General features: G+C 63.3%; 1 protein-coding gene across 3 annotated transcripts in view; it reads right to left on the reverse strand.

Annotated features, from left to right (window-relative positions):
• Positions 1-9,101: 9,101 nt before the first annotated feature.
• Positions 9,102-12,445, reverse strand: part of Nadsyn1 (NAD synthetase 1) — a 29,136-nt gene continuing 25,792 nt past the window's right edge. For all 3 annotated transcript variants that reach the window (XM_026411296.2, XM_026411294.2, XM_026411295.2), the window contains 3 exons: positions 11,810-11,938; positions 11,147-11,323; positions 9,102-9,340 (listed from right to left, as the gene is read on the reverse strand). In XM_026411296.2, the coding sequence (XP_026267081.1) occupies positions 9,290-9,340; positions 11,147-11,323; positions 11,810-11,938 (357 nt within the window). In that variant the 3' untranslated portion in view covers positions 9,102-9,289. The remainder of the gene's footprint in view (positions 9,341-11,146; positions 11,324-11,809; positions 11,939-12,445) is intronic.

Raw genomic sequence — 12,445 nt, forward strand, 5'->3', positions numbered from 1 at the left:
GTGAGGACCCTGTGCTGCTCCCACCGAGCAGCCTCGGGGTGCCCCAGTGGAGACCCTGGAGCCTCCTCCCACCAGGACCCAGGGGAAGGCGGCCGAGGGGCAGAGCCCAGGAGCTCGGGTAAGTGCGCTGGGTAGGGGCGCAGGCCCCCAGCTGACCCATCTGCTCTGACCTGTGGCTTCTTGAAGAAAGGCAGCTGTGGTGGCAGGACCCGAGGGAGGAGGCCGCAGCCCGGGGTCGGGAGGACCCTGCCGGCTGAGCGCTGTCGTCCCTTCAGCCTCATGCTTGCCTGGTGACACTTCTGTTAGGATGGGTGAGACATTGCTGCATGGACGTCCTGTGACATGAACTCTCAGGCAGAATCAGCCTGAGTGATCCGTCTCCTGGTCCCTCTTTGGGGACGCAGCCCTGCACCGCCCACTGTCTCGAGGGTGACTGTGCACAGAGGGAGTGAGCAGCCTGGGCAGCAGGAACGCCTCCCTCCCTGGGCACTCAGGGCCTGCGGACAGAGCCAGGGTGGGGGGCACTTCTGCTCCATGGCACCTCATCCAGGACAGCATGGGGCAGGGCTGGGTACCCCGCTCTCCATGGCAGCTTCCCTGGGAATCGCCAGGGCCTGTCCTCCAGGACTCACCCTGGGTCTGTGTCGGGGGACCGTGGGGGCACACTGCCACAGACGTGGTGGTTTAAGACCACAGGAAGGCCAGGCCTCCTGGTCCCGGAACCAGAGTCGAGGTCCAGGCACGGCAGGGCCGGCTCTCTTCAGCTCCTGGGGCCCTGTGCAGATCTCGATGCCCTTGGGTGGCTCTAGTCCAGGGTGTCCTTGCAGGGTGTCCCTCCCCTGTGAGGGTCAGCTCCTGCGCTTCTCTTATCACCACCCCAGTGGTGGGCTTCAGGGTCCACTCGGTGCCAGTGTCACCTCAGCACATCCTGACCACATCTGCAAAGACCCTATTTCCAAATAAGGACACACCCAGTGCCAGGTCTGGGCACCACACGTCTCCCCCGCAGGCCGTCCAGATCCTCTGCGGCATCGCGGTTGTGACACGGGCCTCCCTGTGGCCTGCACCCCCTTTGCTTCAGCCTTGCGGTCTCCAGCTTGGCCATCTCGGGATACTCATTGTAGGCGCCAAGTGTGTGAGTGGATGGTGGCAGGCGGGTCTCGGGTGGGGAGGCCATCCAGCCCACTCGCCAGTTACCTGCCAGTGTCCCCTCACTTGGACAGCAAAGCTGCAGGGGAATGCCTCGTTTTGAGGGTCCCCTGCCAGGAGTGGGAGCAAGCTGGGCAGGGGAAGGGGCTCTGTGTGGGCAGCGGTGACTCGCCGGCTCCAAGAGCAGCTGTTCTGAAAATCATCTGAGGCTGATCCTGGGTCCTGGCCCTGGGGGTTCCTCTGTAGAGTGACCCCATACTTCTCAGCCCCAGTGGGGCCCTTTTATTGAAATGAACGGGTCCTTTCACTCCTAATTATGCCGTGACAAGAGAAATGCCTAGCCTGTCCCTGGCACACGGGGACGCAGGATCACTGCTCCTTCGCACACTGGGAGAAGCACGGGGGTGGGGACAGGAGGGAGTTAGGAACAGGAGGGCCCCGAGCTGGCGGGGTGGGCAGGTGGTCTCTGGGGTCTGCTCTGGGGGCTGTGTGGCCAGCAGGGACCTGAAGGTACCGAGAGCACCGAGGGCTTCTGTCTGCAGCTCCCAGTCTCCTGGCACCTCAGGCCTTCCAGAGAGTTCCGCCCCAGACACAGCCTGCAATCTGGAGGCCTTGGTCAGCTCAGGCCACCACGACAGCCTCACGGCCACTTCTCAGTTCTGGAGTCCTAGGCCAAGGCACAGACCCAGTATCCAGGGTCTTAGCCCAGGACCTTCAGACAGAGCAGCCCCCACGACGTCCCGTGTCCCTGTGTCCCTTCTGTTCTTGATTCTCGTCCTGGTGGAACCCAAGTCAGTAAGACTTTAAGGCTTCTTCTGAGCAGACGGCGTCTCCACGATTCGGTCAGCTCCACAGGGGCGCGTGGCCCTCCGTGGCCCCCTGGCCTGTCTGGGGAGAGTCCCCGCATGTGGAGTGACAGCCTTGCAGGGGACCTCTGCCTGGTGAGTGTAAGTTCTGCTCTTCTTTAACGCAGGCACACTCACCTTTGCAGGTCAGCAAGGTCCTGGTCACTTGCAGGCCACAGTGGCCTCCCTGCCAGGACCCCGGGTCTGGTCTGCATTTTAACTCCTCAGAGCCCAGAGCCTGAAGCCCGTCTGCTTTCTCTCCACGCCTCTAAGTCTCCATGGACGAGACCCGTGTCCTCGCCGCCCTCTCCCCTGGGAAACACCGCCGGGTCCCTGGAGAGTGCTGGGCCCATGGCCCCTTTACTCTGCCCTGGAGAGACTTCCCTGAGGTGCCTGGGCCCTCGCGGAGCTTGGGGGCTTCATCCTGTGTGCGCCTGCCTGCCCCACGCGGAGCTGCAAGCCCTGAGTGACGGGGTGGCCCATCCTCCAACGTGCTCCTGCCGCCAGCCTGTGGGGTGCTCCTTGTTGGTGTAAGAGGACATGGCGGTTAGTGGCAGTGACACTGACTGGTCCCTTTCCTCTTTTCTGAGCAGTTTATCATTCTGGATCACTCTCTCTCATCTTGGGGAAGCAGCCGAGCAGCCACTCGGTGCCATGGCCTCTCACCCAGAGTGACGCAGAGGTCCCCGCCCAGGTGTATCTCCCCACCTTCAGGGAAGGGACAGCCCCCAGAGGGCCAAGGGTGCCCTGGCTCAGTGGTGATGTTGGAAGCCCAGAGTCCTTGGCCACAGGGCCACGTCCTCGTCAGGCTCGGAGTGATCCACAGGAACACCCGACTTGCCGTGACCCGACCGCCAGGGTCCCTGTCTTTGGTGCCCACGGGGGACTGGGACACTATTTGCTGAAAAGCAGGGATTTCAGGAGATGGCGGTTCCTGTGCTCTCGTGTGAGCAGGATGGGGCGGGGTGGGGGTGTTTGGTGACAGGGCCCTTCTGACCCAAGATCTGCAGAGTCACCTCCAGCCTGTGCTTGGCAGGCCTGTGTCAGGGCAGAGGGGGCGCTGGAGGTTCTCCTGGTCCTGACCCTGCTGCCAGGCCTTGGGCAAGGTGCCCAGGACACATAGCCGGGCCAGGGTGCAGAGCCTCGGGCTGCCCTGTGGCCAGCCTCCCAGCTGGAGGAGGAGCCCCAGGTTGAAGCTGGGCCCCCTGCCCAGGGCTGCTCAGGGCACCCCCTTCTGCTGGGCTCTGGAGGAGGGAGCCTCTTCAGGGCACCAAGGGCCTGGGAAAGCCAGAGCGACACAGGGGTAGCCGAGACTTAACAAGAGCCATGAGCATCTCCATATTTCAACTCCGGCACAGGCCATCCGGACAGTTCTGTGCACGCCTCCACCTGTCCTCCCTCCGCCTGTCCTCCCTCTGCCTGTCCTCCCTCCACCTGTCCTCCATCCCAGCCGAGTCCTGGTGGAGGAGATACTGGGACAACACCCACCACTGTCCACCCAGAGGCCTGTGCTTGGTTGGCACAGGCAGGCACTCAGCAGGGTGCGGGGGCTGCTGGGGTGGGCTGATCCTGCATGCCTCCCGTCCTGCAGAGCCCCACGTGTGGGGACACTCAGGAGGCTGGGTGGGATGAGGCCACGTGTGGCTCAGGGGTGCAGACCCTGGCGCCTCCTCCCCGCAGACCTGGAACAGCCTGGTCACCAACCTCCTGAGCCTCACGGCTGCTGCCTTGGGCTTGACCCTCCTTGGTGTCACCCTGGCTGGGACGGTCCCCCCAGCTAGCCAGTGTGAGCTGGACCACTTAAGGGACGAGAGGAGTAACTGCTCTGTGGCCCACTCGGGTTTGCGGGTGAGTGTCTTGGAATGTTCCAGACTGGTGATGTATGTCCTGGAGAGTCTCAGCCTCGTCTGTGCCTTCTCCTGGGGTGGACTCTTAGCTCAGGACAGGGGAGGAATAGCGGGCATCAGCGGGTCTACAGCAAAAGTGCTGCTTCTAGAACAGTCAGTGAGACATGGCCTCAGCTGGACAGAAATCATTACCTCCAAAGCTGGGGTCAAGCTCCAAAAGGCTTCAGCCGTCGTCTCAGGGGTGCACTTTCCCAAACGAGACCCCAGGGTTGGGAGCCAAGAATTACTCAAGAAAGGCCAGAGCCCAGGGGGCCCTTAGGACCCTGGAGAGGTGGCCCTGGGTGGCACCTCCAGCACAGCAGGGCGAGGGCAGAAGGTGAGGCACAAAGGGGCATCACGTCTCCTCCAGGGGCACGAGGGGCAGGTGGTAGTTAAAGTGCCCACAGACTTGGGACACACAGGAAGGGGAGGGGCCTGCCCCTGCAGCCAAAGGGAGGGCCAGGGGCAGGGGCAGCAGGGAGGGGCCAGCCCACGAGGACTGACTGGCTCCCTTGGGCCAGCTCCAGCCCCCTCCGCAGGCACACGAGGCCTCTGCAGATGCTGGAGGAGGAGCCAGGTTCAGCCTGGCCCCTGCCCAGGGCCTTCTCAGGGCACCCCCTTCCCACCAGATCTGGTGTTCCTTTCCTGTGTCTGCGGTGACCAGGGACCACAAACTGGGGGGCACAGAGTAACAGGAACCAACTTCCTGACTCTGGAGGCTGCAAGTCCCAAGATGTAACTGCACCAGGATGTGCTCCCCAGGCCCCAGGAGGCTCCGCCCTGCTCTCCCAGCTCCTGGGGCCGCGGGTGCTCCTTGGTGTGTGGCCACAGCACTCCAGCCTTCTCCGATGTCCTACGACCGGCCCCTGGGTGCCTGTGTCCTCTTCTCTCCCAAGGATGCCAGCTGCTGCTTTCGGCTCTCCTTAAACCACGATGACGGCACCTGGAGATTCTTGATTGACTGCATCTGCAAAGACCCCATTTCCAGACGCAGTCACAGTCAGAGACACCACTTGCCAGGTGGAGGGGACGCTGTTCAGCCCACCGTGGTCATGGTCCGCTTAGACACCATTCTCACACCTGTGGCCTCTCGCTCTACCTGGGGGCCATGGATCCAAGGAAGGTGACCCAGGAGTGGAACTTTCCGGTTCCCCTCAGAGGTGCCTCCTGCAGTCAGCACGAGCATCAGCATCTCACTTGGATTGGTCACTGTGTCCCTTGCTGCCACCAACAAAGCCAGGCAGGCCCCCGGGGCTGAGCAAGGTGGGTGTCCAGGGCTGCTGCCCTCACACACCGCCACCAGAGCAGGCGTGTCGGTGGAAACGAAGCCTCAACAGCAAGACCCTTGGGAGGCGGGTGCTGCTCGGCCTGGGTGCCATCTGCCATCCACACCACTGTCCCCAGAGTGGCCCAGGACACTGGACTTGATGAGGAACAGGTGGGGCCAGGTGCGCCAGGGGAGGAGAGTGGTTGGCATCCACCCTAGCCCAGAGCAAGCGGTCATCTTGGGCCTTCAGCCCTCTGGCCATTCCAGGTAGACGGGGGCTGGTGTGTCCAGCAGGGGCCCTGGGCATCTGGCGTTTCAGGGCCTCCTGACCATGCTGCTGCTCTTCACTGGGCTGGAGCTGGGTGTCTCTGTTCCCTCCGAGGTGCTGTGCTGGAACCAGGCCCACTCGGACACACCTGGGGTGAGTCTGCAGCTGCCCAGACCTGGCCCTGTGATAGGACCCATGGGGTGGATGATCTTTTGTGACCACCAGAGCCACTGTCAGGATGGAGGAAGGATACGGCCCTGGGGCCCATGCAGACAGCGCTGACCACAGACCAGCTAGGCCACTCGGCTGAGGACTGGACGGGCACTGGGGCGGGGGCAGCAGAGTCGGGGCAGAAGGACCAGGAGAGCAGCAGCTGAGGTCCGGAGGTCCTGGGCCACCTGTGCCCAAGCTGGGCGGCTGGGTTTGCCCCCACCCACCTCCATGGGCAAAGCTGGGTGGGCCACCTTCCCCACCCAGTGGCACTTGCTCTAAATACCTTGAGATCGCTGCCTCTCTGCAAATCAGTGAAATACGCTCAACCCCGACTCTGTCTCAGAAAGAGATGGATCTGCTGGTCGGGGACATCTGAGATCTTGTTAAGGGACAGCCGGCTGAACCTCATGCCAGGGGCTGTCCCCTGCGCCTGCCAGGGCTTCGTGACCAAGCAGTGGCACAGTCAGCCGTCTGAGGGCTGCACGTCACAGGAGGAACTGGGATTGAGAAAGACGCGGGGGACCCGGGGCCCAGTGCGCCCCACCCTCCCCTCCGGGTCCTCTCCCTGACTCAGAGGGACCCCGTCTGCGCAGCAGCCTGTCCCCATCTGCAGGGCAGGCTCCCAGCTGTGCTCCCTGGGAAACTCTTGGGGAAGGCAGAGAGGAACACAGGGAAAAGGGGAGGGAGGGAGGGAGGGAGGAGAGCCAGGGGTCCCGTGGCCTGAGGGTGGGCACTTAGGCCCACTGAAGACACTCCCCAGAGGTGACGGAGGAACTCTGGAGCACGTTCTCCTTCCTCTAAGGAGCCTGTGGCTTCAGCGTGGTCCCCTGGTGTGTCTTGCCATGGTCCACAGCAAGTGCAGAGGTGACCAACCTCTCAGGCCTCTGCTTGGACCCCAGGTGCTTCTGGCAGACCCCAGAGAGCCAAGCTGAGCAGTCACCGTGATGACCACGAAATGTCCCTGGGCCCCCTCCTTCAAGGCCAGGTGGACTGCAGGACTCGGTGGGATGACCACGCAGACCCCGACGGTGGACTCTGTCTTAGCACCGTGACCCCGTCCTGGGCCTCGGGCAGAGCTCCCAGGGGACCTCAGGAACTTTGAGAGGGGCTTGCTTTGAAGTAAAAACCTCTCTGACGGCGTGTCTGCCTTCAGTCTCACTTGCCACTTTCCTTTTAAAGTCAACAGACACCACGGAGAGAAAAGAATTTAGAGAAGTTGGAAAAGTTTTAAGTGAGTACCAGAGAGGAGAACAGCAGTCACAGCAGGAAGCCCCACAGAGCCGCCCGCGCTCCCAAGGGGCCATCCGGCTGGCCAGTCGGCCTCTCCCTTTGTTCTTTTGCTGGCCACAGCCATGTCCCCCCAGGGCAGGACCTCGGGGCCTCCGCTGGGGATCTGAGAGCCAGCCTCTCCCCTGCTGCCTGGAGCCACGCAGAGCTCAAAGCTGGCGCTGCTCGGTGGCCCTGGTGCAGAGGCAGTCCTCCAGCCCCCGGGTGACCCCTCCAGCGGCAACCTCGGGGCCTGAAATCAGTGCAGGGGATCCAGCACAGCACTGAGGACGGCGGGGCCTTCAGAGGCGTCCTTGCCCCCAGGCTCCACCACACTGGGGAACCTTCCTTCCCTCTCCCTGGGGCAGCAGGGCTGGGCAGGGTCTGGTCAGGACCCACTGCCCACCTGCCCCAGGGGGACCGCCCTGTGAGGACACCCCTGGGCCACGTGGGGACTGTCTGTCCTCCATCCCTTCTTCCCTCTCCCTGTCTCCCAAGGCTGGGGGAGGGAGCCACCGTAAACCCCGGGGTGAGCTGGGATAGGGCGGGAAGGCGGGTGCAGACCCAGGTCAGAGTGGCCACCATCCACCCCGCAGGTCTCCAGGGCCACAATCAGCCCTGTTGGGGACAGAAGGGGACCCTGGCATGGATGAGTTGGTTTACCCCAAAAATCTCTAATTCTCAGCTCTCCCTGTACCCCCTGGGCATGCAGACAAAGAGACTGGGGCCCCAGTATCCCCTTCAGGGCATGCCCCAATGGCCTAAAGACCCCCACCAGGCCCCACCCACCAAAGCTTCCTCTACCTCCCAGTAGTGCTCAGGGCTGGGCCGTGGACACATGGACCTGGGAGACACTCCAGCCACGGCACCACCCACCAGTGTCCTGGGAGATGGTGCCAACAGGCTCCTGGAGGAGTGCGGAAGCGAGGCTCCCCAGAAAAGGCACGGTGGGGGGGAGCTGGGGAGCACGTGCCGTAGGGGGGCCCCTGGGAGCCAGGCCCAGTCCCCAGGGCACAGCGCTCAGGGGTGGGGCCCCTGGGAGGCCAGGCCCAGGAACTACTTGGGTTCATGATTCGATGCAATACTGGGGCTGAGGTAGCACTGCAGGAAGTGGGCCCCACTAGAAGGTCCTCCATCCCGCCTTCCCTCTCCCTGTCTCCTCTCGGCTCACGGCAGCTTCGGCAGCTCCCTCCATGCTGATCCCAGGCTCAGAAACACAGGGGGAGGTCATGACCCGCCTCCAGCTGAGCTGGTTCTGACGGACCAGCACCTTCCACCTCAACTCCTGCTCACCCCCCACTCAGCGCCAGCAGCCAGCGCTCGTCCCCAGGCGGCCACAGGGGCTCTCCAGCGGTTCCTGGGCGAGGCCCTGCTGAGATCCCCTCCTTGCTGGTGCGACCACCCCACACTGCCTCAGCCAGGGGGCGAGCCCAAGAGGGTCCAGCCTGCCGACTGGGCGAGGGCCACCATCAGGAGGGGCTTGCTGGTTTAGAGCCAAGCGGGGAGAAGAGCCGCCCACAAGGACAGCAAGGAAGGCCACCCCGCAGGAGACCACGGGCCAGTGGGCAGGCTCCAGGGTCCAGGGCCCCGCTCAGGGCCCCCTCCGTTCCTTCCTGGCCAGCTCTCCCCTGCCTCTGGCCCTGGCTCCAGCGAGGGCTCCGAGTGCAGCCTGGACACCTGCTCTCTGGGCCGGGGGGCTGGGCTGGGGGATGGTGCAGACCCAAACCAGCTGCGCTCGCTCGTCCCCCAGGCCTCGTCTGCAGAGGGGGCCCAGCTTCATGCGGCCCGGCTGGGAGGCCCAGGCTCCTGGGGCCCAGCCCTGCAGAGGGTTCCGGAACACAGGGTGTGGGGAGGAGGGAGTGGCTGCTCCACTCCACGCGTGGACTCGGGCACCCAGAGAGGGAGGCAGCCCGCAGGACGGGGACCAGGTGTAGACCAGGCAGCTGCCACTCAGCTCCGGTTGGCAAAGGTCAGGACACAGGAGGAGGCAGCGGCCTGGAGGCTCCTGCCCAGCGGAGACAGGGGCCATGGACCTGCAGGACACGGGTAGGGAAGGTCGGCTCCCAGGTGCCCAGCGGGAAGCTGTGCAGGGAGCCCAGGCCAGGAAGGAAGGTGAGGGTGGGAGGAGGTCTCTCCCTCTCTCCGCTCAGGACCCTGCTCTGCCCATGCCAGCCCCAGAGAGGCAGCGTGGCCACCAAGGCCCCTCCTAACTGGCTCTGATGGCTTTATTTCAGCTTCTTTAAGAGGAATCAGATTGAAAGCTCCCTCTGCCTTTAAAACAATCAAGGCTGATTTGCCAAGTGGCTCCAGGTGGGGAGTGTCCCTGTCCTTGGTCACGGTGATGCCAGCGTCACAGTGAGCCGCGGGGAGGGAGGCCTCCGGCAGGCGCTGTCCGTCAGTCCAGGCCGTCGAGGTCCTTCTGTGCTCTCTTCTCCAGCTGCAGGACCTGGAGGGAGAGGCCGTGAGAACAGCGTCCAAGCACCAGCTGCCCCAACACACCCACCAGCACCGAGTCGGCCAGCTGGGTGCTGGCACTGAGAACGCAGGTCACCAAGGAACCCGCACGATCCCAGCACAGGGAGCAGTGTCCGGGGTGGCTGAGCAGGTGGGCATTGGCTCTTGCAGGATGCAGGACATGGGCACCACCCAGTGACAGCGCCTGCGTGTAGGCAGCAGAGCCCTGCCCAAGTCCCTGCTCCACAGCCCCCACCCCGTGTCTCCTGCTGACTTCCACTGAACCCTCAGGTCACTCTGCCAGAAAGCACATTTCCACTGCACTCAGCTGGACACAGCACCTCTACCTGGCTACCGTGAAGTCCAGGGGCTCGTCTGGCCCCAACATGAGCATCCTTCAACCACGGATGCCAGGGACCAGCAATTCTCTGCTGCGAGGGGAGACATCCTGGGCACTGTAGGCCGGAAGCAGCGTCCCTGCAGGTCACCACTAGATGCCAAAGTGGGGACGCCCACCTCAGTGATGACAACCCAAAGCGTCTCCAGACACTGGGGCCAACCGTCCCTGATGGGGACAGCCTGGCAGATGGTGGGTGTGTCCGTCTGCACACCAGCTGCTCAGAGATCTGCGCCTCCTGCCAGGCTCTGGGCATGAAGGCTCCTTCTGGCTCATCAGGCTCCAGTTCAGCAGGGCACTGACAACTGACCCCATGTCCCTGTGTGGACAAAGTGGCCACTATCGCCTCTCACAGAGATGGGGCTGGGCACGGCTAACTTGCTTTCTGGGGCTCCTGCCTGGGGCCTGGCCAAAGGGGAGGAGAAGGACCACCCTTGTTGAAGTGATTCTCAGTCCTTCCTTTATTCTGTTCCTAACTGGAAAAAGAAAGGGGAGGGCAGGGTGGCTTAGGAGGGGAGCCTGCAGACACTGGGTCTTCAGGCCACACAAGTGGCACCTGGTCATGACGCACGGGTCCCAGTGGTCGAGTGCAGGGCACTGTCCACAGGCACAGCCCAGCAGCCCAGGCCCACCTCGGATTGGCTTCAAATGTCCGTGGCACTAGCATGGTCGCACAGGAAGCAGGAGGCAGCCCTTCAAAGCTACCAGCTACCGTGTGACCCACTGTCCCAGAGGTACGTGGCCACAGGAAAGAAGGCAGACAGGGTGGTGACGTCAGCACCACAGTGTCCACGGCGGTTGTCCCCTGCACATGGTGTGGCCCCAGCCTAAGCATCTGCCCATGGACAGCTGGGCCAGGCAGTGTGGCACGTGGAGCCCGGGGAATACCACCCAGCCTCAGGAAGGAAGTCCTTCCGGTGGGACACAGCGAGCCTGCAGGACGTCCTGTCCAGTGAAAGCAGCCAGCACCGGGGGACCACAGGCTCCCCCTCACACACGGAGGTGGAAAAGTCAAACTCATGAACAGACGGGCAGAGCGGGTTCCTGGCTGTAGGAGGAGCAGGAGGTGCCGACCACAGGACGCGGTCAGGCAGGAGAAGGGGCTCTGAAGCTCTGTCCTGTGGCATGGTGGCTGCCGCTAAGGTGCCATGTCTCACACGTGGGCCAGGGGCAGATGCGAAATGTGTTCACCACCCAGGGCCGGAGCCATGAGGGCTGCGGGCGGAACAGCTTGCTCCGGCCAGTCCAAAACGGGCACGTGTCCAGAACGCCACGCTGTACACACCAACGTGTATACGATTTTTGTCAAAATAGATCACAAGCAAAGCGCCCCCTTCATATCCTGCCTCCGCGCAGGACGGGCTCCGCGGCTCCCGGGGAGGCGGCCGCCGCTGCACCCACCTGGTCCTCTATGCACCGGAACTGCCAGGGCCAGCGCGTGTTGTACAGGAAGGGCCGCAGGTCGAACCTGTTGTCGTCAGGGCTGTAGTTCTCTGCGTGGTAGGCGGGTGTGAGCGTGGTCATCTTGTGCCTGTTCATGGAGTACCTCGAGAAAAACCGCTTCACCTTGTCGGCCACCTGTGGGCATGCGATCAGCGGGCGTCGAGGTGCGAAGGGGAAGAGCACCAGGCAGTGGCGCGATGTGGGACGAGGCATGCACACAAGGCTGGTGGGCCACAGCCCCTCTCGGGGCCTTCCCTCGGGGCAGCTGTGGACACCAGGCAGGTCTGGCACTGGCTGAGGTGAACACGGCAGAACAGTCACATTCTGCCCCAGGAGGCAGGGGCAGCCAGTCGCCCCACAGGGTCCCAGGCAGCTGTGGGACCAGCATGCTTGTGGGCAGGATCCGACCTGGAGCCCTGGTGCTGCGCTCACCGGAGGCTGGGCCACCTCCTCGGTCACTGGGGAGGCTGAGCCTCTCTGGGTGACAAGGCAGACAAAGGTAAAGACCGGGCCAGGAGCCTAGAGCACACAGCACGGGGGGTATCTGGGGGGTGGGCTGGAGGTGCCTCTGTTGGGGTGCTCCGTGGGTGGCTCCGTCTGTGACACCACGCGCGGCCTCACCTGCCGAGGTGTGCAGGTGTCTCTCCACATGTTGAGCAGCTTGCAGAACATGCTGTAGGGGCCCATCTTGGCAATCTTCCTGAGCCGCCCGAACACGGAGAGCTCCGCGTATGTCATCCCCATGTCCTCCTGCAGAGGGCAAAGGTCACTCCAGGTGACGGCCAGAGAGGGCAGAGGCCCAGGGAGGCGAGGCTGCCTCAAGAGCCAGGAGTGGACACTGGCTTCATTTCCAGCTTCCATTGGCCAATCTGGAGGTGCAACTTGGCTTTTAGGACCGCAGGACAGTGCTGGGGCCACCAAGGATGTGCCTATGTCCCGAGCACTGGTTCCTGTGAAGGGGACCTTATTTGCAAAAAGGGTCTTTGCAGGTGTAACGAGATCAAGAACCTGAGATGAAATGACCCTGGTGGGTCCTGATCCCAAGACAGAGTCCTTGTAAAGGGCCAGAGGAGACACAAGGAAAGAGGAGAAGCCATTCTGAGACAGAGGCAGGGACAGAGTGACGAGCGATGTGGCCACAAGCCAAGGGCACCCGGAGGCCCCAGAGCTAGAAGAGGCAGGAAGAGCTCCCCCCAGGGCCTTTGTGGGGTCTCAGCCCGGCCCCACCTTGATGCCATATGTGGCCTCTGGAGTGGG

Source organism: Urocitellus parryii, chromosome 4 (assembly GCF_045843805.1).
Source record: "Urocitellus parryii isolate mUroPar1 chromosome 4, mUroPar1.hap1, whole genome shotgun sequence".
Lineage (NCBI taxonomy): Eukaryota > Metazoa > Chordata > Mammalia > Rodentia > Sciuridae > Urocitellus > Urocitellus parryii.